We start from the raw sequence: 24,414 nt of genomic DNA on the forward strand, positions 1-24,414 counted from the left end.
GAAAGTGCTTTCTTGTAAAATATTTCTAAAGAGTGTAAAATGTAGGTTTTCTTTGTGTTTCAACCATACGGTTTTTATGTGATGGTTTTTCTGGTATTTTGGGTATGTGATATGTGTTTTTAGCATGACACTCGGAGTGACCGTCGCTCATGCAGTTGCTATTCGTCCCCTCCTCTAGAAGTGTGCTGTACTAACAAACTTATTGCTGTACGCGGAATAAATTTCCTCCTGCTGGCTGAATCGAGAACTGTCGTCCTTCTTTTGACACAACACAACGCAGACGCCTCACTTTTGGTAAAAAGTGTTGTTGCTCCTACGTATTTATTATGAATTTGTCGACCTTTAAAGACTCCAGAAAGGAGCGCGACCATTTGAGTCATCAGAGCTTCATCTTCTCATGCACACTCATCTACCGCCCATATGGCAAGACTGTGATTAATATTCATCCAAATGCACACTCTCTCTTTTTCTACTGTCTCTTTTTATATGTGAAACACATACAGCTGCCCCAGGATGACCTGAGAGTCACCATGCGACCAACACCGTGTTGAGTGAGGACGCTAACGAAGTAGCAGGTCAGTTGTAACGTAAAGACCTTTTCGCCACCCGAATAAAACACAATTTCAAAAGGAACTAAATGAGCAAACTAATAATAAATAACAGTGGTTTAATGATGTGCTCTGGTTTTATAGTTTTTTTTGTGCGACTGCTGCATCGTCCATGATGCATATTCACTGTAGTCATTGAAAGTTTTGCTAAATTTAATTTTAATTTACTCTGACCCATTAACACGTATGCCCCTGCAGGAAAGTAGCACCTTTATTATTATTATTATCACACAAAATTATATCAATCAACTTATTTTGGGTTTTTTCTTTTTACGGGTAAAAAACTTCTGAACGTGGTTCGATTTTACACCAAGAGAGATGAGAAGTAGTTTAATTGAGTATTTGTGCTTGTGACAAATGACTTTATGAGTATTAACTAGGTCTTAAAATATATAAATATAAAAATATATCCTGTAACTATTGTATTATATTATTTGTTCAACAGTGGAGAAATGCATGGTTGTTTTTAACTGTCTAGTTTCCTTCTATTACTTATTACGTCCATATGATACATCACATGTTTATTTATTGCTCACTCACATCTAAAATAATTTGCCGTACAGGAAAACAGTTAATATTTCCATTCTGCTTGTTCCCTTTAAATAGAAACCCAGTCGGACACTCATAGCTCATCTCTGATGCAGAGTGAAAACACAGCTCGTAGCTTTCAGGTAAAAAAATTGCTTCTCGAGTTCTTTGAAAGCGAATTCACAGGACTAGAAAGCCACCGGGCTTTGTCTTACTCTGAGTCACGGCCCTGTTTTCAGTAACTCCTCATACCAGAAGAGAAATTCAGTTAAGATTGTTTGAAAGTTTTCTGCTGCTCTATTTGTGGAAAAGAAGAAGTACAAACAAGATGGACGTTTTCTGCAGGCTCCAGGGGCCCTCCACCGTTTCTTGTCAGTCCACACGAGTCCTGTGAAGTGTGTCGACAGCGTGTCCCCGCCCCTCCGGTGTTAAAACTCCCCAGAAGGTTTCCTTCTCCTTCAGTCTGAGCCGAGCGGCGGCTGGGTGCGCCATGACTCTGAGCGGCAGCGGGCTGCGGTCGTGAGCTTCCCTCGCGTTCTTTCCCCCGAGAGGCGACATGGTCCAACTTCAGTTCGATGTTCTGGACTCGAAATGCTGGTCGCGCGCCGGCCGTGCACGCGTCCTCCTCCGTGGTGAGTGGTCATGATTTATCTTCTCTTTATGGGGAGAAACAAGTCATTCATCACCTTCTGGTTTCCAGGTCTGATGCTTGTTTACTTCACCACGCTCTCCTCACGTATTCATGCATCTCCAGGTAGGCTAACCCAACCTCGTTTCAGCGTTATCTATCATCATGTTGCTCCTCCAGCGTGAATTGTTTTCTCATATCATCCAGTTTTCAGTTTTATTTTTCTGCAAAAATTGAAATTTTTCCCGTGCAGGAGTTTTTTCTAACTGTGACACATAAGATGTGAGAATATTGATCTACTTTCACACACGTTTATGTTCCAGCAACCTGCAGTTCCTCCAAATACCAGCACTGTGGGTTTCACCCAGGTAATAAAAAAACAAAAACAAAACAACAAATATGACAACACACATCTGAGTCACCCCGAGCTGAATCAGGTTATTTTCCCCCCCTCACCGTGGCCGCGGTTCCTGTTTCAGCTGGAGTCCACGGTTTGGATTGTTTCCGCAGATTCCCTGATTTTGTCCGGACGGAGTGTGTGTGGAAGCCTGGAAACCACACATCAGATAAAGAGTACACAATAGTCGTGGATCAGCCGCCGTAAGTCGAGCCTAAACCCGTTGCTGTTGTGTTTGCGTATTTAGACCGTGCTAATGATTTTTTTTTTCACCCCACTTTCTTTAATTTATTTATTTATTTTTTTCAGAAGGATTAAATGCAAACCTGAGAACATCACCACATTGTCTAAGACGTTAAAAGTGTCTGAAAGCAGAAACCTGACCGTGGAGGTTTTTGAGAACATCAATTCGAGAAATTGCACCAAAGCAGTTTTCCGAGGTTTGCCGAGGTACATGGGTGAGTCCATTTTTTAAATTTTTTTTTTATTTTTTATAAGCTTCTTTGTTTCATATAAAACTACAAGTCAAAAGTTAGGACACAAATACAAGATCACTCTATTGGTCCCCGGAGGGAAATTATTTTGTACAAGACATAAACATAAGAACAAAACAAAATAAAATAAAATAGAAGTAAAATCAACAAAAAAAAAAAAAAACCTACAGTCCAAAGAGAAAATGCGTCCAACTTTTGACTCGTAGTGTATGTACATATATTTATACTCTAGATAATAGCTCATCAACAGGGGGTCTGCACCCCCTAGGGGGTCCACAGAGGTACTGTAGGGGGGGTCGCAAAATCTTTGGTTGATATATACATTTTTTTAATAAGGGATAAGGGATAGCTTAATATTGAATCAAAAATGATGATAATGTCTATTTATAAATAGCTGAGTGTAATATTGAACACATATAGTAGGTAGGGGGTCCCTACTCCATCTCTCCATCAGTCTGGGGTCCTTGGCCTGAAGAACGTTGAAGTCCTATATAAAGACGACCTGTTTTTTTGGTTTATTCCTGTTTCTCAGTGCGATGTGGTCCTCCAGTCAACGTGTCCTTCGGGCGCCACTCCGGGGGACTAGACGTGAACGTGACGTGGCCGCCGTCGCATGTAAAAGGCTTCACTGATTATCATGTGAGATACAAAGAACAAGGCAACTCTACATGGGACGAGGTCAGTAGAAAAACACCTTGATTCCTCAACAATATTAGCACCTGTGTTGCAGCTTTTCTTCTTTTCCTCCTCCTCTTCTTGTAGCTCCTTAAAATAAAAGAGTGGTCTTAAACCAAAGTGTTGTGTATGGCTGCTGAGATGTTTACCATCTTGTAAAAGGGACCAAAACCAATCTGCAGCCTCTTAGAGGAACCGATCGACGTCCGTTTCCCTTTGTAGCTGGGAGTTTGTCGCTTGTGGACTCTCTGGGCTCTGGTTACCTGCAGAGCATAAAAATATTGCTGATGCATGGGTTATTTGAAAAGAAAGTACAGCCCACCATTGTGGTAGAAACCAAGAGTCACATGAAGTGTGAACTGTTGCTCCCACTGGTTGTCATCTCAGTCACGTTGCCTCTTAAAGTTCCACTTTTCATCATTGTCTCGTGCTCTCTTCTGTACAGCTCCCACCCTGAATGTTTTCAGAGTGGCACAAGCAAAACGTGCAAATTATCTTGCAGTAGCTGCTCTGATGAGCATTGAGAAGCATCCAGCTGGTTCAGTTCATCGACATCCTTCACGCTTAACGGTTCACTCAGCCTTTCACTACTCCTTCCGTGCCTCATTTACCTGACGCGACAATTTCCGGTCGACAAAGTCTCAGCAGAGCAGCGCTAATGAGGATCCAGTGACTCATTTCCTATTTGTTTACTTACACAAACTCTTATCTCTTGTTTAGGAACTCAGTAAAGTTTTTTTTTCATTTCCCCCGAAAACCACAAATGCCCAGTTTTTCTAAACCAAGCGAATCCTAGGTCGCCATCATCACGATGAATTTGGTCGGAGGAACCGAAGTCCTCGACAGCGTTTCCTCATGTCCATTGGTTGTCGCCCCAATTAAGTTTCATTGGTCCAACTTGGTACCCGCCCTCCTTATGTTGCTAATCTGATTGGGTGATACTAGGAATTTTGGTATCGAGCCGATACTAAGTAAATACAAGCCTAGTATCACTAATACTGATACCGATACTTTTTTTTTTTTTTAACTTGAAATGTCACGACCAATGAATAACTTAGCAACTTTGCCGTTTGTGAGTTGATTTATGATAAAACACAGGACAAATTCAGTCAAATGAACCTTTTTCCATGAACTAATTACAATTTAAAACAGTATAAAAATTTAAAAAAATCTTCTTTTACTACACAAAATTGCTCAGAGAGAGAAATGTTTGCTCATTCATCTTCCTCCAAAGAAGTGCATCCCAGTACTGATGCAGCTGTGATACTAGGATCTGAGTATCAAACTCTGTCCATATCCCACCTTTTAGCTTCAGGTGTGGGGTGGAGAAGCTCCTGCAGACTTGGAGAGAAGCTGCGTGAACTCGCATAAACTCTGTGAGGAGTAATGAACTGGACGTATAGAAGAGAAACTGTAGCAAAAGTATCGACCTCTTCAAGCTAATATCAATCCAATACCGATACTAGCCTCGGTATCGATGCCATCGATGTTTAGATCAAACGTCCCCAGCCCCAGTCGTCACTGCTGGTCTCCTGTCCACATGTAAAGCGATTCACTCGTCTCTTCTTTGCTTTCTACAGTGCAACAGTTGGTTGCAGGAAGATTTTATTTTTAGATTGTGGTTGCCCTTTCGTGTATTTGCTACCACAAATGTTTTCAAGACAAACAGGTGAAGATAATTCGCTTAGTGGAAGAGGTTTTCTTTGAATAAAACACCTTGGTGAATGCGTAATCCGTCGCTACCTCTGGACATTCAGACTGGGCCAACTTGATATCTGCCCCCATTTGTGTCTTTGTGGACTTTTCCTTGGCATTTTTTTTTTCCTCTTGTTGCCACGTTTCTGCGTTCAGCTTCAGTTTGACAGATATTTTGTGATTCGTCTTGGCCACATTTCAGCCACTTTCTTCTTCCGTTTGCTGTAGTCAATGAAAAGTAAATGCTTTCTCTATTAATTATCACATCCAGCCAAAGCGAAACTAACAGCATTAGTTTTAGCAGCTATTTTACATGTTTTCATCACAACTTTAAGGCAAGAGACAAATTTAAGGAAGCTTATGCACCAGTGTTGACCCGACCTCCGAATTCACCGGGTCCCAAACTGACCTGTGGGCCTCTCCCCTCAAACCAATGTCCTCAACTAACATTTCTAAAAAAAAAAAAAAGCGGTTGACAAAATTAACCCTGCCACATTAGTGCTAGTCTCTTCTTCTTCCTGTGTGATCACAACGCAACTCCTTCAACACAACACCCTGCTCTTTCTTTGCAGCCGGACAGCACTGCCCCTTTTACACCTTTAACCCTATTGCACGGTTTCTGATTCTCTTCTTATCTCTATCTCCTTCAGTTTCTCTATGTCTCTTGGGTCTGCACCGATTTTCTATGTATTCTGAGAAAACAAACCACTTAATTCATGCTCATGCACCCCCCCCCCCTTGAGGCATTCATTCATTTCTGTGGTGCTCAGTCGCCCTTGCAGTTCCACAAAGGAAACAGATGCAGAGTGGAGAATCTAAACTCCTCGCTGGCCTACGTCGTGCAGATACGGTGTGTCACGAACACCAAATGCACCCAGTGTCCCTGGAGCGAAGCTTATTACATCCCATCAGGTCAGTTTTTGTTTTTTTTTTGTTTTTGGGATTTATTTCAAACATGCAAATGATATGTGGCAAAAACATGGTGAAATGTAGCAGTAAATACAGAGAGACTGAGAAAAATGTGGATTATCAGATCAAATTAAGGACAAATGGACTCGACAATGATCCATATGAACTAGTAAAAGTGGATTAGCCTCAGTTTCAGTAAATTTTAGTAACTAAATAAAAGACGCTAACGCTAAAAACTTTACTGAGAAGTAACGTTAGCCATATAATACTGTAGCGTTAAAAGGATGACGAGGAGTGATCACAAATATTCAGTTTATTGTTGGAACTGAAATAGTTACTGTTGACCTTAACTACGCCAAAACATCCACAAACATATCTGACAGCCCTTAAGTAACTTAAGGTATGACTTCATCTTCTAATACCGCGATACACCTACTTCTCTTTTCTTTGGCAGAAATCTGTAAAAATATATATCTCAGTCACACAATCACACAACAGGTCTTCAGCCATTTTACAATTTAGACACTATTAAAGCTTATGATTCAAGCTAATGCTGCTAATCTCCGTGTTGAACTGTCACTTTTTGTCCCTCGGTGGCCGTAACCATGGAGACTTTGCCAGCTGTGGCGCTTGCGGTCGCATCTTATACTAGTTCACCAAACGAAAGTGTAATTAAAAGCCGAAAAGTGATGGTTTTCCTTTCTTATTTCACAATAAAACAGAACTGAGGACTCAGCCCGACAGTGTCGACCTTCAAGACACTGACGTTCCACAGAAAAATGGCCGCCGGCTGGTTTCTGTTAGCTGGAAGGTAACTTTTAACCGTCTCCTCCAAATGCCTTTAAATAATCTAATGTGGTGCTGTAATATTAAAGTTGCCATGTCTGATAGTTCTCCGCTGACGAGCTGAACGACGGTTACTCGGTGACCGTCAGGAAGACGTCAGGAGAGACCCCCGTGAACACCCCACAATTCAACACCTCCCAGCCCCAGATCAGACTCATCCTCTCCTACTCGGCGTATCATCTCCACATCAGCGCCGTCAACAACGTCAGCATCTCCCCCGCTGCACGACTGACGATACCACAACGTGAAGACATGTCCGGTGAGTACCCGCTTCCTTCTCTTTCTCTGTTTCTATTAGGGCTAAATACTAAACGTTTTGGTTAAACTGTTAAACCTGCAGGTATGAGAGACGGGAGGCTGAAGGTGAAGGTCCAGAGCAATAGGTCTTTTACCATCTCCTGGAAGGACAACCTCATCCGAACATACGTCTGCTACTCAGTGGAGTGGAGGAAAGAGGGCGACAAAGTGAAATACATGTCTTTTTATCAGAGAGCACAAAACAACCGGACCTTGGATCCTTTACCGGGTGAGAAATGAATGAATATGAATGTTTAATTTTAGTGATTATTTAGATTGAACGCTTCGGTTAAGGTTAGAAAGACCTCATTAGCTGCGTTTCCATTACAGTTTTTTCGCTAAATAAAAGCGATATTTCTGAAATTTCATTGAAAGGTGTTTTGGGAATGAGCTGTAAGTTGAGCCTTCATTCTTCTATATTGTGTTTGCGTATGTAAAACCATGCTATTTAAAACCTTTCTGAAGGAAAACAACATTGCTGAATTCTCTAAAACGTTCAAACCATTAGCCAACTCCAACTCCAAATGGCACAAAAGAAATTTTCCCAGGTTTATCAAAGAACCATTTAACATTTTTCAGAAACTACTTTGTTTATAAAAAACAAAACAATATGAACAAACACTAAATAAAATCGATATTTCTCAAATTTCGATAAAGTACGTGTTTCCATTGAAAGGTGTTTTGCGAATAAGCTGTAACTCTCGTCCGTTCTCTGACGAGTCACAACTGGTGGTCATAATGTTATGCCTGATAGCTGTATATCATCTTGCGACTTGGCTAATATGTTAATGTTCAAGCGAATGATCCTGATCCTTGACGCAGCAAATTAGCATAAACATTTCTAGACGACGTGAACACGAAACTGATTTAACTTCCTACTTTTTTTATTTGAAATAATATTTTTATTTATTTATTTATTTTTGAACAAGCAGAGCCTTTGGAGCCTTATCAGAGATACAACATCACTCTGCACACGCGCCCGGAGAAGGGAACGTGCAACATGAAGCACATCAACAACAGCGAGAGCACCTACGGGAGTACGCAGTTCTACTTCACCGAAGGAAGTGAGTCGCACGGCTTTTGTGTTCTCTTCACATTCAGCTTCCTAGTATTGTATGACCAAGAATACCTGGCTTTATAAAAAAACAAACCTTACTGAGGATAATAACACTATCTTCTTCAGATGTTTTGAACAGAAGTCATGTGAGGGTGGATTTTAAAGGGTTTTTTGAGGTTTTGTTTGGTATTTTGAATGGTTTACACTTCTCATGGCCTTCTTTTGTAGTTTGTATCTTTAAATCCACATGTTTTGTCCTGATATTCTCAAAGCTCCACTCAGCGCTCCCAAAAACATCCAAAGCTACAACGGGACACTGACTTCAGTGGTGCTGGAGTGGCTGCCGATCCCAGAGGAGGACACCAGAGGATTCCTGCTGGGTTACATCATTTACTACACTGAGTACCACCAGAGACGAACAGGCTCAGAGAAAAGTAAGCAGCATGAAACTGGATCATAAACTTCTACACTGTTCAACCGAATTCCCTCAACGTTCCTTCAGTTATTATAACTTTCTTTTTCTTTTTTTTTTGCAGATGTTACCGTGGATCCGGAGCTTAACATCTATGGGCTGGAGGGTCTCAAAAGCGCCACGACGTACCAGGTCCAGATATCTGGTTTCACCTCTGCAGGGGAAGGAGTACGAAGTGAAGAAATACTCTTCAAAACAGAACATGAAGGTTGAAATTATTTTGGTAATTTGGAAAGAAACTGTTAACTGAAAATTATAGTCGGGATAAGCGTCTTTTTTTTTTTCTTTCGTCTTCTTTCTGCAGGAAATTTTGATGTCAAAGGCATTATCATAATCTTTTCTGTCGTGGCCCTTGTGCTGATATGTGGGACGCCAATTATAAAAAGGTACGTCTCGAATATATGCACGCCGATCAGGCATAACATTACAACCACCTTCCTAATATTGCGTACCTCCAAAACAGTTGAGAGAATGGACGTGGGCCTTCTGAGGGTGTTTGTCGTGATTATACACTGTGATATTTGTTGGATTCATGACAGTCGGTGCTCGAATGCAGACTTCAAACCCCTTTTGAGGCCATACCTTTATTAGGCAATTTGATCCTTGGTCCCAAGGTGGCGCCCCGAGGTTTACTACTTGCAGTACCTATTTATAGATATTAATGATTGTTTCCCTTAATTATTAATATTAATTGTCAAGAACCAAATTGTCTGTGGTGACGGAGCTATGAGGTGGGGTCCAAAAGTTTCCCAGCAGCAACATTGAATTGTCGCAAAGTGGTCAATGTTATTTCCTTCTCCCGGTCATAATGTTGTGGCTGATCTTTGTTTGTAACAATCCTGTGGTAATATTGTGTCTACTCTCAACAATTCACTTCGTCCAGAGCTAAAGTCGTCCTGTGGCCGAGCATCCCTAGCCCCGGATACAGCAACGCGATGCAGAAAATCGATGGAATCTGTGAGCTGGTGAGTGTCGGTTCAACAATCGCACGCCCATTAAATATCTATATATAATATATATCTGTCGCTGACCTCTCATTTCTCACTTCTAACTCAGGAACTCCTCGAGGCGATCAAGACTCTTAAGGTGGAAGAGTGGGACACAAAAAGTCTCCAGATAGTTGAGAAAGAAGCCGTGATCCCCGCCAGCGCTTTGCCGTCAATGCTGCCTCTCCTCAGCGACTCGCTGGACGAAGGAGACTCAACGGACACGAGTCGCGACTGGTTCCAGACGGACACAGACAACACGAGTGGGGACGTCCTACCTCACGATACGTCGTCGGACACGCGACAGATGGCCCTCCAGGGTTCTCCCTTCGTCTTCCCGAGCGGATACACAACACTAGAGATGCTCCAGCAGGTGATTCCTCAGGGGATGCCGCTGATGAATACAACAGAAGTCATAGAGAGCGAGTCGGAGGACGCAGACTTCACCGTGGTGAAGTCGGGAGTGGAGTACGTCAGACAATTCAGCACCAGTCCAATCATGGACAGTGAGCAGATGTCCACAATTTTGTGACAAACTATGGACCGGCAATTAAGAATGAAGAGTCATGATCACTACATGAGAGACTTCCCAGAAAATTCCATCAGGTGGACTATGTTTAATGTGAATATCTCATCCAGAAATAAGTTTTATTTGAACCAGAAGACAGTTTGCCTTTCCTACCTCTCGGCTATACGAAAACAAACACACCTCTTCAACAATCACTGCTCATTTCTGTACCTGCATTATTTGATCACATTTAAATTTACACTGTAAATGACCTGGTGGTCTATGGTTAACTCGGGGTGGGAACTCCCCTAACTTTACATCAAAGTCCTCGTAAAAGGTTGTTTGCGGCGCTCGTCTCTTGCCAACTCTGACATGTTGCAGAAGAAGGGGGTCGTATTTCTAGACTACTACTTCAAAGGTGCATTTGCACGTTAGACCGGCGCATTTGTGCATCCCGATGTAGGTCACATGTGGAAATTGTTGCAGGCCTAAAAAGAGAATCTCACAATTGTCTCTAATTTTCTGCAGTTGCAGCAAAACTAAAAGGTTAGCTGCATGGGATAACATTAGCCGCAACTAGCCCAACACACCGGAGCCTTCAGATTTAAGCAACAAGCTGAATTGTGGGTAATGTAGACACCAGGTTTTAACAAGGAAGAAGAGAATATATGCAGGATAGATAAAAAAAAATAAAAAATTTGACTTTTAACCCCCTGAGACCCTGCGTCCTCATATCTACTTCATTTAAACCCGTTGTCCTCGTTAGTGGACACTGTAGTCTGCAAACTAGTGGTAGCATTTCCTCAGATTCATTCCACAGAATAAAAGTCGACGCTGAACAAACCCCATCAAATTCTACAGTTAAAACTTATATATTTATACTCATTAATGTTTCCAGCTTGATATGACATGCAAATTAAACAAATTTTATCAATAACAACGAGCTACAACCTCGCTAATTAGCAAGAGATTGAGATGCGTTTGAGATGTTTTGCCTCCAGTTAAGCCCCACCCCTTGGAAAACATCACATTGTTTACAAACCGTGAGGGGGTCTATAAACACTTGAGTGTCATCTGCAAAGTATTTCGCCTTGATAAATTATGATTTTTTTACCATTCGGTCCAAGTATAAATATTGAATTGAGATTTTTTGCAAAGGATGTTAAAGTGTAGAAAACATCTTGACTTACCCTCTGGAAGATTATGAATAACTGCATCAAATGGTCATGGATTGCATATCTAAAGAAAAATGTACGTTATATTTAACACAATAAATGTTGTACTTCCGTGCGACACTCTTCAGAACATTGCCCACAGATTTTGCAGTTTAAACAGTTGAGTGTCATCTGCAAATTATTTCACCTTAAGGCTAAATTTATGATTATTTACCATTTGGCGAAATTAGAAAGTCCGAATACTATGTGATTGTTTGACTAAAGCAAAAAGGCAAATAAAGCAAAGTTAATGAATGAAAAGTCTCTTTATTGAATGTTTTTGGAAACAAACCAGATGTATTGTTAAGATTCAAACTGAGAACAACCACATACACATATTTATATATACACACATCCAAGCTCTTTAGAAACAGTGTTACCAAACCTTTACATCGAGTCCCAGTATCAAACAACTAAGTGTCCTGGAGAAAAACCATCAAATATATTTCTACAGTATATATATATATATATATTTATATTTATCTTATGTAGTGGGGTACACGGATATAAAAAAATAAAATTCTTCACATACGGTTACTAGCATCTGTGTTTGAAATTTTACTAAACTTTTATCAGCACACACACCCACTACTCCAAACATTAAAAAAAAAAAAGTAAAAGCCATGGAAGTGGAATTTGGCAAAAACAAAAAAACATCTCTCCTGAAGTTTTTCTGCAAACACTGATCCTGATTTGAAGCTAGTTGTTGCAGTCTGCTGTTATTCACTACTTCAGTATCTCATCATCCATATTTCTGTACAATCTTAGTGTAGGCACTTTTTTTTTGACCCTCCCTCAGATTTCACATTCAGCCTCTAGACTGAACTTTCCTTCAGTAATATGAACCGTTTCACACACCATCATCATCATGAGAATTTGTTTTTCATTACACTAGAGGCGTCACAGCATTACAACAATAGCAGAACCACAAAGCATGATGTGATCTTGTCGCAGCCACTCATCAGGAGTTTATATATATTTATATATATTTAAAAAGAAAAAACAAGTATGTGTACACCCATATAAACCAAAAGAGAAAATAAAACAATGTGTTGACCATAAATGATAAACCAATGTATTTTTTTTTTTTTTTATGACAACAGATTCACAGCGAGAACATAATACCATTCTTCAATTTCATAAGTACAGCACTTCAAGTCATAAAACTACCAAACGTATGCAGAGAACAAAGAAACACAATCCTTCAATAAAACACAAAGGGCAAATGAGCATTTCAGTATCGGCAGAAGTCAGTTTGTAACCGCTTATATTTTTTTGTTTTTTGACCCTCGTGTTATTACACTAATGAACATTCTTATTGAATGTGTTGTTGCGTCACTCGGTCGCTGAAGTAAACAGAATATGGGAAGTTGCCGAAAAGCAGCCACACCAAGAATAATGACTGGAGGAGAAGAAGAAAAACAGTTACGCCCCATGAGACCTCAGGGGAGATGGAGGATAGAAAAACATGTGTCCTACTTTTGAAGGAGGACATTTGGCGAATCCTGATAAGAACCATTCTTAAAGCGGTGCTAGTTCACTGGATTTAACCTCATATACCTCATTCACACTGCACCCTCGGTTACAAATCAAAAGGCCGAAAGAAATTCATGTTAATCACTTTACAGTTACACAATGTTAAAAATCAAAGTTGCATCCAGACAGAACCTCTTCTTTACACAACACTAAAAGCAGCATCTTTAATACTTTGTATTAAATGCTTTCTGAGGAAGTGCGCGAAGCTTGGCATCAAACTTTTATTCGCCTTTTTTGCCCCCAAACTCTTGCGTAGTTCTGACTTCTGCATCTGTTAATACTGAGTCACAGTAAACATGTGTTGTGGCAACTGAGGCATCATGTTAATTTTGAGGACAAACGGACAGTTTCTGAGGCGCGAAAGGCTCTTTTTACTTCTGAAATGTAAGGTCGATAACCACTGAGACAAAAACCACCATTAAAATTGATGGAGACGAGAGAATAAATCTGTGCGATCTCATCTCTATTAAATATATATATTTTTTTATATGTTTTTAAGGAGAATCCCACTGTTCTTTTCCCTAAAAGTTGCCTCTGCTGTACCGAGGTGCTTATTTGCCCTTCAGCTGTGAAAGCTGAGCTGAATTAGCGGATCCACAAGGTGCCAAGAATGTAGTTCATCAGACGGCGTTGATTAGAAAGGTGTTTGAGTGGTTATTCTTTGTGTTTTTGCATGTGTGTGTTTGTGTGTGTTTGTGTATGCACGCGCTAGGCGTAGAGATGCGTTGCTGGAGCAGGATTTAGTTTCCTCGGTTCTGTAATAGTCACTTGGTGCTGTCGGTTCCCACGTCCTCCTCGCTGTGAGCCTTGTAGCTGCCGTTGTGCCGGGCGCAGGGCGACGTCGCCATGTCCTCGCTCGGCGTGGCCGAGTCTTCTCGGTCGCTTTCGTACTCTTCTTTTTCTTCCCTGTCGTAGTCCACTTGCACCTTCAAATTAAAAAGAAAAAGCTCTCAGCGTTAGCATCTTTTATTTAGCTACATTTATCAGGACTGAAATGACCTAAAACTAACTTAAACTGAGGCTAACTCACTTTTCCAAATCCATGCTAGTTCGTATGGATCATTGTTGAGTCCAATTCCACTCAGGGGGCGTGGCCTCAGGCGTGACATCAGAGCATACTCTCTATAGTGGACAGCTTTTAAAAAGCTGTTTTTTTTGTTTTTGCATATGTATGGCCTTTTGTGTTGTAAATGCATATAAACTAACACAGCGGACGCCTGTGCATCACTCCATACACTGCCACCTATTGGCCAGTCGGTGGGAGTGCAATTTTTTAATTTATTTTTTTGTAACTCAAAACCAAGATGGCTGACAGTGAGCCAGAAATACTAAGTACCTCAAGAATTTTGTGTAAATACTTCCATGGCAGGGCACCACTGAAGGTAAAAATAAATAAATAAATAAATAAATAAATAAATAAATGCTGGCATCAAGTAACATCTAAGAATTACTATAACTGTTAAAGTTTCTGGATATTTATTTTACACTAAGAGAAAGTATTAATTAATCATGTGAGTGGACAATTTTGTAACTTCATGAACTTCAATTTTATATGGTTGAAGAAAACCTTGACTAAGGTCATAATTCATGCATGAAAGGATTAAGAGAAATGTGGGATATTGAGGACTTTATTGAAATGTCAGAAATATTGCTTTTATTTAGCAAAAAAACGAATGGAAATGCAGCAAATGAAGAAGATGTAACTGGTAAGGAAAGGATTACACTCGTTCATGGTTTAATTATTATATAATTATATCATTATAAGCCCAAATTATTAAATCTATCTTATATAGGATTTTCTGAAGGGTTAAATTTTCAGTGAGCTCAAACTTTTGTTTTGCTTGTGGAGTCAACCTTTAGATAAAATAAAAATGGTTTAATAGGTAAATTACAGACAGGCTAACAAGACATTGTCACATTGGACTGATTTAAATCGATCAGGCAGAACATTACGACCACCTTCCTAATACTGTGAAGGTCTCTGTCTCCGAAACATCGTCTGTGGATCAGGCCTGTCCATCATTTGTAAAACTGGTGGATTATTCCACCTGTTGAGAGTTTCTTTGTGACCTCAGACTTCAGATAAAAGCTTCTCTGAAATAATCCAACCGTTAAACTGTATGCAGATCGGGCTTTACAGAGAAATTTGCTTAGTTCATTAAACGGAAGAGTTCAACGGATGCATGTTTAGATAAAAGATAAAAGTTGTGCTTTCGATGCTATTTGAAGGAGGTTTCTCAACACGCACACACATAAATCAGAACAGAAGCTCAGACCTCATACAGATTTCTTTTCTTCCAGGAAATGACAAAATTTCAGACGAATTCATGTGAGACTAGACTAGAAGCTAATACAAAGTTTTCCGCTGATGTTAGCAGATTTAGTTTGGGTGAACTAATTGATGTTGACTGAGCGTGTTGTGATGAAGTTTAAAGGTGCAATCGAGTTGCATTAAGTGACATCTAGTGGACAAGCTGCAAAATGCAACCAACTGAATAACCTTCCCTTTTAACTTTTCCTCCAGTCTGCAGGAGAACTTCAACATAAAAACCCTGAAGCCTCTGTAGAGTAAAGGTTTGTGTGTTTGAGGCTAGTGTAGAAACACCACAGCCTCCGTCAAAGACGAGCTCCTTAAATGGACACGAAGTACTTCTTCTATTCTGAAGTACTAACTATGAATACTAAATCCAATTTATGCTCATTTTTACACTTTTCTTAGGTGCAATCCTGCAGATAAGTACATTTTAAGTCAAGAGGGTGTCAGTGCTTGCGTTTAAAAATAGACAAAATCAATTTTAGACGATTGCGTCACCACTTCAAGAGGCTGCGAACCCGAAGCACGCAAGACACACCTGCCGCGACTCTGCAATGCAACAACAATTCTGCAAGCTGACGGGCGGTTTTTGAGTAGACTGCTCGTTCAGCTGCTCTTTGTCACGCAAAAATGTTCTGATTGTTATCAGAGAAAAGATGAAGCAAGATAAGTCTCTCGAACATGTCACCTTTCATCTCATCTACCATCATTTGGTAGGATGCAAGTGGAAACATACACAGAAGAAGAAACACGGTTACTTTAGGCGAGCTTGTTGACGATGTACTTTTTTGCATAACTAAAAATATATATTTCTAAAGAAGAAAAAAAAACGTATTTCATCATAACTTAATATATGACGCACAAAAAAAAAAGCCACATCCTTTTATTATTATTTTCACATTAAAAATAATAAACCACACTGTTTGAGGGAACCCACAGGCTTTGGTTTTAATTACTTATGTATTTGTGCGTCAGTGCTAAGTTATTCAAGACAGCCACGGTGTGTCTCTGCAGACTGATACGTTTCTTCTGACCTGAACAGAAACTGTCACTTTGAAGTTTATGTAGTTATTATAAATACGCTGCGAAACAAAAACTGTGCTAAACGGAAAAAAACAAAAACAACAAGAACAAAAAAAGAGCGATAGCATCTCTCAGTATCTGCACACTGTACAGTAAATATCCCACTAGAACACACTGGTGGTGGTGGCGTTAGCTTAGCACAAAAGGCTGTAATCAGCTGCAAGAACTTAACCAGGTTCTGTTCACCTGATATTGACTTTCTCTATGTGGCTTCATGTAGTCACGTGCTTTATGCTTTGAATGCATTCATAGATAAATAGATGGATAATTTGTTAATTTTAATTTTTCTTACCTTCGTCGTCTTGGATCTGCTCTTTATCCTGTCCTCGTCTTTGCGACTCCTCTTCCTGGACGAGGAACGGTCCCTTCGCTCCCTGCTGCGCTCCCTCCTCCTCTCTCTTTTACCTCTAGAAGAAACCAATAAAATAAATAAATATATATATTATTAATTAAAACCGAGAATCAACATCACAGACACCAAATCACGCGTCCACTTAGAAGAGACATACGAGTCGAGATGAGAAGTGACCTTTTTGGTGACGGTGATCTGGCTTTCCTCCGAGGGCTCCGGGATCGATTCTTACTCCTCCTCTTGTGGCTTCTGACAACGAACACATTAAATACATTAAACACATACATTAAACTCTAGAAAATTTTCGGGAACAACACAAGATGCAAATTTAGGCAGCTTCTGTGGGAACACAAGGAATCTGGAGACCCCTAATGGTCAGACAGCATCTTATCATATAACATATAACAAGTTTTCTGTGAATTTATATTTGAATATGCAAATGAGGATACTTAAATATGTGCTAATTTGCATACATTTCCAGAACACAAATCTGAATAATGGCTGAAGTGAGGTTCAAAATTCTTGTTTCCTTTTATTAACATATTAGATTTCCAGGTATTTACAGAGGAAATTTTGCATACCTCTTTTTTTGACATCATAAATCACAAAATACTGTCTAAAAACAGTCTAAAAAAATCTATTTTTGCCATGTCTTTAAGGAGCTAAATGTTCTATAAATCAGGCTCTGAATAAAATAAGAAAAATCCCCTTAATAAATACCTGTAGAATGTAGTTGGGAATAAATGTGGAAAGTTTGGTAAGTAGAGATTTCTAGCTCAGAGCAGCAGAAAAACTCATTTTGAGAGTTTTACATTGTAAAATCATGTATATTTTTTATTGGAAACCAATATGAACCAAACCCAAATCTATTCATATCCTCCAAAACATATCATATGATCATATCAACATATATAATATGTAAATATCAGATTAAAAATGTCAATGCGTTCATTCACGTGTGAAACATCAGTCGGTAGAAAGCTGTAACTTAGAGGCGCAACACAGACAAAGTTTAGCGAAATAAACACATAAATGTGCATTTTGACTGTTTGTTTTTCACTAGTTTGATAAAAGACGTGTTAATGATTATCTTAAGATAAATACCTCATGTGTTGGTTGTTCCCAACGATCCTGGAGCGACTCCGGCTGCGTCGCTTGTCTCTGGAGCGAGAGCGCCTCTTGTGGCCGCTTCTGGAACTGTGCGAGTCGCTGCCCGGCCACGACCTCTGCGACGGTCTACTGCAACCAAGATGAGAAGGGGGAAAACTTTTAACAATCATCATCATCATCATTACTACCACATGACGTCAGTGAAATCCTAAAGAGAGACGGCATCAGTCGGGCACCTGTGTTTCGAACGTGACCTTTTCCTGCGCGTCCTCGAGTGCGACCGAGATCGTGACCGGCGCGTCCTCCTAGTCCGGCTGGGGGAACGCTTCTTTGTGTCTGCTGCAGGACGAGGACGAGTCAATGCACCGCGCAACTTTGTGCAACTTGGTGCGAGCGGTAAATCAAAGAGTTGTACCTGGTTCTATGGCGGCGGCGATGGTGGACTGAGCTTCCCTCACCCTCTTCATCACACTCTCTAGCTCCTTAGCTGCAGCCTGTGGCGTCATCTCCGGAGGTTTTACTATGGCGTTATTGGAATGATTGACCCTGAAAGACAAAATGAATCAAAAAAAATAACACGTTTACATCCAGGCTGATAAGGTTTTGGAGCTGGGTTTGGATGTGACTCCGTACTTCAGTGGTCGGTCTCCGAACATGACTCCGTTGAAGGTCAGGGCTCTGGCGACCGACTCCTGCTCGACAAACTCCACGAAGGCGAAACGTGTCGGCTGGGTCTCGTCTCCCGCCATGCGCACGAACTTCACGTCTCCCACCTGCTTGAAAAACTCCAACAGCTGATCTGCAGTGGTGGTCTGAGGAAAGAAAAAAGTATTTAATGACTCTAATGTGCATCTGAGGAAAGTATTTCTGCAACATGCATCAGGTTTAAAGACAAATTAAAGACTTAACAACTATTAATTTTATTATAATAACTTGGCCTATATTTATGTAGCAGGTATGTGTATATATTATATCAATATTTATGCATGTGTGCAATAGATATTATATTTATTATATTATTTGTATAATAAACACATATATTTATATAGGAATTATTATTATTTATTTTTTTATAATTTCTTCCCACTTCTTTTTCAAACAGCTGAGCTGTTCATCTGTTGATATATATATTTTTTTGTTTTATAATCATTATTTTTTTCTTATATATGTACAAATGGCTATGGTACATATTCGAAAATATAAATAAATAAATTCATTTATTTATTTATATTCAAAAGAAAGGCAATTTTTAAAATAAATTCCACTTTATTGCCTTTTTAAACAAAGGAAAACTTTGTAAACATCGTTTTAATGTAGCAATATAAAAGTTTTATTACAGCCAACAACAATCAACACCTGTCATATAAAAAAAAAAAAAAAACAGCTTTTTGTCCTACAGTCTTTTCCAGTTTAACTGAATGCAACAGCACCACCTAGTGGACTGAAAGAAGCACATGACTTTAATATTCTAGCACAGAAACTTTACATTTGTTCCATATCACAACAGAGCATCGCTGTCTGTTTAGGTCTCGACACAATACTGACACAACATTGCATTAATTCTCCTCCACCCCAGTAAAGAATAAGTGTACAAATATGATCAGACGGGCTTTAAAGTGCAGCTACGACGTGTGTGAACAGACGCGTTTACCTGCGAGTTCAAGTTCCCGACGTAAACCGTCCTCCTGATCTCATCGATTTTTGAGGGGTCCACATTTCCAACGAGTGGAGGCTGAGAGTGTGAAGACGCCGTGGGGTCGAGAGCGGCCGATATCCGATTCACCACGGGAAGGTTCAGCTGCAGGGGATGAACACACACACAAACACACACAAACACACACATGCATTTAACTTTACAGCAGCTTACGCCTCTGCAGGACGTAGACGGTGCAGCCTACGCCATTCAAACTGTGCCCTTTTTCTGCCCACGTGGATTATTTTTTTGTTTCTACTTCCTGCTTCACTTTCAACCTGCCCTCGATGTGTTCAATCAATCCAAAAATCAAAGCTCTTGCGGTCTGTGTCACCGTGACACGTCGCTACATATCAGACTAAGGTGTTAAGAGTCTTCAGAAATCGAGATGAGCACCGATACCGGCTGATGCAAAAAGAAGTAAGCAGACGGAAAAGTGCCGCTGAATATTTAATTAGCTTAGCCCCCTCAGCTCTATCGCTGCACCGACGCTACACGTGACAGTTTTTTTTCCACCTGCACGGATGGGAGTGAACCTGCTAAATGTCTGAGGCCCAAATGTTTGTCAAAGGTTTGGTTGAACTTCACCTCAGCAGATGCAGACTGAGCTCACCTGCAACAAGGGAGGCAACACCTGGAATCTGATTCAACATCTGACGACGCTTAGCATGTTTTAAAAAGCCCGAGAAATGTAGCGTCTTTGCCTGCTAGACTCAACGCCACTGCTTTTATTATGATAATTATTAAGGTTTGTTGTGAATTTTATTTTATATTGTTTTTCTTTCTTAGTTGTATTTATATTATGTAAATTAATGTACTTGCATGTTACAAAATGCCATAAAAATTAAAAGGCACCTGAGGTTTTACATGCATTTTTAATTTCTCCAAGGTATTTGGGATCAGTAGGACATAAGGTGTATAAAAACTAAGCATCATCTTCCAACAGGAAGTAGTAGTTTTTGAAAAAACAAAAAAAAACAAAACAAAACAAAAAAAAACAATGTCCTCATATGTGGACACTGGGATTACTTCATTCTTTATATTAAAATAAAGTCACCAGTGTGCGACAAAAATATAAAACTGTTTATTTTAATACCTGAACATGGCTAAGAACAATGAAGTCCCAACGTCCACAAACGAGTACCTGCTAATTAGCGACGTTGTAGCTCTTTGCTATTGATATAATGTATCAAATATCAAACTAGAAACGTTAATAAGAATAAATAAATACGTTTCAGCTGTAAAATGTCGTCTGCAGAATGAATCCGCTATCATGGTTTTAAACCGACTTATGTATTGACCCTTTGCCTCCACTAGATGGCAGACTAAAGCGTCCACTAATGTGGACAACGGGTTTAAATGAAGAAGAATAAGCTGCAATAAAATCTAAAACATAATGTCTTTTAAGGGTCTTTTAAGGGCCGACACCATTTCAAAAAACCTTAATGATTCCCATCCCTACTAATAGACGAGAAAAGACTTTATTGCTAAGTAGGAAGTAAGAAATTTGCCTTTGTTACATAACAAAAATAGAAAATAAGATAAAAATAAATCGCAAACATATACACAGTCAAATATATTCACTGTATGTGTCACAAAAGGAACATTTACAGCAGGGTGGTGGTGGGTTTGATGTGTTCATGAGGAGGCATTGTTTAACAGCTGTAGCTAACGTTAGCATTGAGGGCTACAACATGCATCATTGCTCGAAAAAAAAAAAAACACGCCCTTGAAGACCTGCTCCCCTCTGCTTAAGTAATCACACAGATTTTTAGGCCGACTCACATTCTGAAGCGGGGCTGGTGTAGGTATCGGTAGCAAACCCCCGCCAGGAATCAGGCTGGGTACTGGGGCGACCGGCGCCAAAAGCGACAAAGCCTTGGCCTCTTCTGGGATTTTCCCTGCAGAACAAAAGCAAATATTAGCGGAGGCAATAGAGGGGAGTCTTCTCTCTGTCTCCTCTATGTCTGCACAATTAGCCCACTGTATTCTAGAGAGAAAGAGAGCATACACTTCCCCATACACCCTACAAGTGCTCTACTGTCTACTCATGGCATTCAGGAGACCGAGCATCCCTAATGTGCTGTTATTAAAACTACTCTCCTCAGTCTAAACTATTATTGTCAATAAAAAAAAAAATCTAAAAACTTCCACAAGCAAAAAGAACACTGATTTTCTTTTTCTTTTTCCTCTCTCTCTCTTTGTCCTTGGTCTCTTTTCATAGATAAAAAAAGAACAAAAGAAAAGAAAAGAGAAAACAATGCAGAGAATGAGTCAACACTTTGATGTATGGGTCACCTGTACTGGAAACATATTGGTCATGAACCATACGATATCAAGCATGGGCGCTTTTCCGTGGGGGAAGAAGGGGGGCGATCGTTTCGCAGTGTTGGAAAGGTGTGCAACACAAGACAACCCCAATGGCTGCATCACTAATAGCACACAGGACATCAGATACAGAGAAGAACAACAATTTTAAGAACTGTAGGAAAGGTTAGCTCAAAACTTAAGCCATAGAAATCTTTGCTAAATTTCCCTCCTGAGCTTTTTCTAAGATGCTTCCTTTGCTGGAGAAGAAGTTAACAGCACAGCTACAGGTATATTTTCAGTACAGCTGGAAGCACCGAGGTTCAATTACAGTTTGGTGTAACACTGCTGCAAGTGTCTTTTTCTATTGTTAGGAAACAGATGTGCAAAAACAAAGCATTAATGACGCAGAGCATTAATGCGCGAGCTGATACTAACAAAAAAAAAAAAAAAAAAAGCCGTAGCCTAGTAATGTGACTACACACATGTGATTTAAAAGAATTTACGCTCAGATGAGATAAAGCTTTCGTTACTAGGTCTTCTTTTTTTTTTTTTTTTCGTTTCTCCACAAAAACTAGCCCCTCGCTACGTCAACAGCAGGAGACAAGAGAACACAAGTGTTATCGATCCTCCTAGCATCCCGTGTGTGACACACATCCCACCGGTATGCCGTAGCAACCTGGACAGAATTCAATCACACACAAGCTGCAGCTGTAGCAGAGAGAGAGAGGAAGGGGGGGTGGGGGGGGGAGTGGGGTGGGGGGGGGTTGGACAATAATCAAAAAACAACAAACCAAAAAATAACAAATATAAAAACACAACGCTAGAGATTTAGCAAAAATACTGCAAGTTTTCTGGATAGAGACAGTAGAGAGTGGACAACATGGGAAAGTATGAAAGGAAACAAACCAAAAAGGAAAATAAATTAAAAGTAAATAAATAAAAAAAAAAAAAAAAAAAAAAAAAAGAGACAAGGTGTCCATCTTGGAAGGTTCAGCGGGCTATTCTCCTTGGTCACATCCCCCCCTTGAAGGCTGCGTTGGCCCGATCGGGGATAGTGGCTTGGAAAACAATGCCTGACTCAGGCTAGTGTAGTGTAACAGCTGGGCCAGTCTAGTCATCTGATATGCACACATAATCACACAGAAAAAAACATACAAAACCAAATTAATAAACTCAGTAGCCATTTCCAGCACCAAGTCAACGTGGACAAAAAAAGCATCAGGTTAGAGGTGATATCATTTTTGACTGTACACAAGGGAACAACAGTGGCACCTAAGAAATAATAAATAATAATAATAACAAAAAAAAAGTAGGGGAAGAGGGGAGGGACATTTAAAGAAAAGGGGAGCACAAAAATCAAAATGAAAAGAGAGAAAAAGGATCGAGTTAGCTGTGTTTGGACATTTTTAGTCATTTCCATGATATTTTTTTTAAAAAAATATTACTTCTTCCAGACAATTCAGTGCTTTTTTATAAATAAACCTAAACAAAAAACAATCAGTATGAACCACCTTGTGACAGCAAACCTATGGGACATTAGCCCTGCTGTGGGGAAAGGGGGGGGGAGGAGGATGGGGGGGGTTTATTGAGCCCATCACCTGTGTCAAGTACAAAAAAAAAAAAAAATGGCTGAAATTGCTGTGAATTAAAATAAAAATAAAAATAAATAAATAAAAATACCCAACCAAAACAACTGCATTCACGGGGAGAAACGTTCATTGCTTTTAAATAAAACTGGTTGCACTCACCTTCTGCACATGGCACTACTATCAGAGCTCTGTCAATAAACACAGTATTGGTGAGATGTTGCGCCACACCAACACTGGAAGGCTCTCGGTACTTTATATAACACACTTTGGAGGAGAAAGACAGAGGGGCATTGCTGTGGTGGTGGAGGGGGGGAAACAAGCAGAGGAGAGAGAGAGGGCGGGTTGGTTAGTTAAATACACCTGCAAACCGCTCGCGTTTCGATGTTTGTAAAAAAAAAAAAAAAAAAAAAGGACCGCGAGAAGGCCGCAAAATCCGCGGTGTCGCCTGGGTGGCTGCGCCGCGGCGGGCCGCTCTTACTCGGGCGGGTAGAGCCGCAGCTCCTCGATGTCTCCCAGGAAACCGAACAGAGTGCGCATCTGCTCGCTGCTCACGGCCGAGGAGAGGTTGGTGACCTGGACGACGGCGGTCCCCGGTATCCCGCTCATTGCTCGCACGCCGACGGCGGTGGTGGTGGTGGTTTGGTGAGTGTGGTATTAGTGCAGTATTTATTTATCGGCTAACCCTACGCGGTGCAATACTCCGAGCATCCAGCAGGAGGGCGGAGCCATAGAGTCTTCGTCTTATTCTGCTTCTTCTTCTTCTTCTTCTTTTTCTTTCTTTCTCTTCTTCGAGGGTTATTGCAAACATAACGGCACACTGCCGCCACCAGCTGGTAGGAATCGGAATAGCCTGTATTTATAATATTAAAAAAAGCAAAAACAAAATGATTTTATTCTGAGATCAAATTTAATAAAACTAGTTTATTGATTTATATTTGATCGAAACATTTGATTATTTGTGCGGTATCTTTTTTCTATATTTTTTACAGTGTGTGTATATATATATATATATATATATATTTCCATTTGCACATGGTTGTTTGGCTATTGGTTGTAAATCCATTTAATTTTTGTTGTCATTATGATTTAAAAATAGAAAACACAGCTGTTTAA

At 40.1% G+C, this 24,414-nt stretch overlaps 2 protein-coding genes across 7 annotated transcripts; one reads left to right on the plus strand and one right to left on the minus strand.

Moving 5' to 3' along the window:
- Window positions 1-507: 507 nt before the first annotated feature.
- On the plus strand, window positions 508-12,411 carry LOC124996625 (protein sidekick-1). Of its 3 annotated transcripts, none has more exons than XM_047569837.1 (18): window positions 508-575; window positions 1,215-1,279; window positions 1,482-1,768; window positions 1,837-1,890; window positions 2,088-2,132; window positions 2,244-2,364; window positions 2,471-2,619; window positions 3,188-3,333; window positions 5,796-5,937; window positions 6,657-6,745; window positions 6,826-7,039; window positions 7,121-7,306; window positions 8,010-8,141; window positions 8,407-8,568; window positions 8,671-8,814; window positions 8,911-8,992; window positions 9,490-9,571; window positions 9,663-12,411. In XM_047569837.1, exons 3-18 carry the CDS (start codon window positions 1,693-1,695, stop codon window positions 10,122-10,124), a joined length of 2,286 nt encoding a protein of 761 aa, XP_047425793.1. In that variant the 5' UTR covers window positions 508-575; window positions 1,215-1,279; window positions 1,482-1,692; the 3' UTR covers window positions 10,125-12,411. The 3 variants fall into 3 exon arrangements, with proteins under 3 accessions (XP_047425793.1, XP_047425795.1, XP_047425794.1); XM_047569839.1 differs by having other exon boundaries at window positions 513-575; window positions 5,808-5,937; XM_047569838.1 differs by having other exon boundaries at window positions 513-575; window positions 2,474-2,619.
- On the minus strand, window positions 11,562-24,081 carry srek1 (splicing regulatory glutamine/lysine-rich protein 1). Of its 4 annotated transcripts, XM_047569843.1 has the most exons (12): window positions 23,780-23,791; window positions 23,461-23,594; window positions 21,701-22,830; window positions 21,188-21,303; window positions 19,361-19,507; window positions 18,343-18,521; window positions 18,125-18,255; window positions 17,946-18,048; window positions 17,704-17,838; window positions 16,777-16,848; window positions 16,540-16,654; window positions 11,562-13,776 (listed from the first exon to the last, which is right to left on the minus strand). In XM_047569843.1, the coding sequence occupies exons 3-12, from the start codon at window positions 21,729-21,731 to the stop codon at window positions 13,615-13,617; spliced, it is 1,191 nt and encodes a 396-aa protein (XP_047425799.1). In that variant the 5' UTR covers window positions 21,732-22,830; window positions 23,461-23,594; window positions 23,780-23,791; the 3' UTR covers window positions 11,562-13,614. The 4 variants fall into 4 exon arrangements, with proteins under 4 accessions (XP_047425799.1, XP_047425796.1, XP_047425797.1 ...); XM_047569840.1 differs by lacking the exon at window positions 21,701-22,830 and having other exon boundaries at window positions 23,780-24,077; XM_047569841.1 differs by lacking the exon at window positions 21,701-22,830 and having other exon boundaries at window positions 17,704-17,835; window positions 23,780-24,075.
- Between the last annotated feature and the right edge of the window lie 333 nt (window positions 24,082-24,414).

Source organism: Mugil cephalus, chromosome 19 (genome assembly GCF_022458985.1).
Source record: "Mugil cephalus isolate CIBA_MC_2020 chromosome 19, CIBA_Mcephalus_1.1, whole genome shotgun sequence".
Taxonomy (NCBI): domain Eukaryota; kingdom Metazoa; phylum Chordata; class Actinopteri; order Mugiliformes; family Mugilidae; genus Mugil; species Mugil cephalus.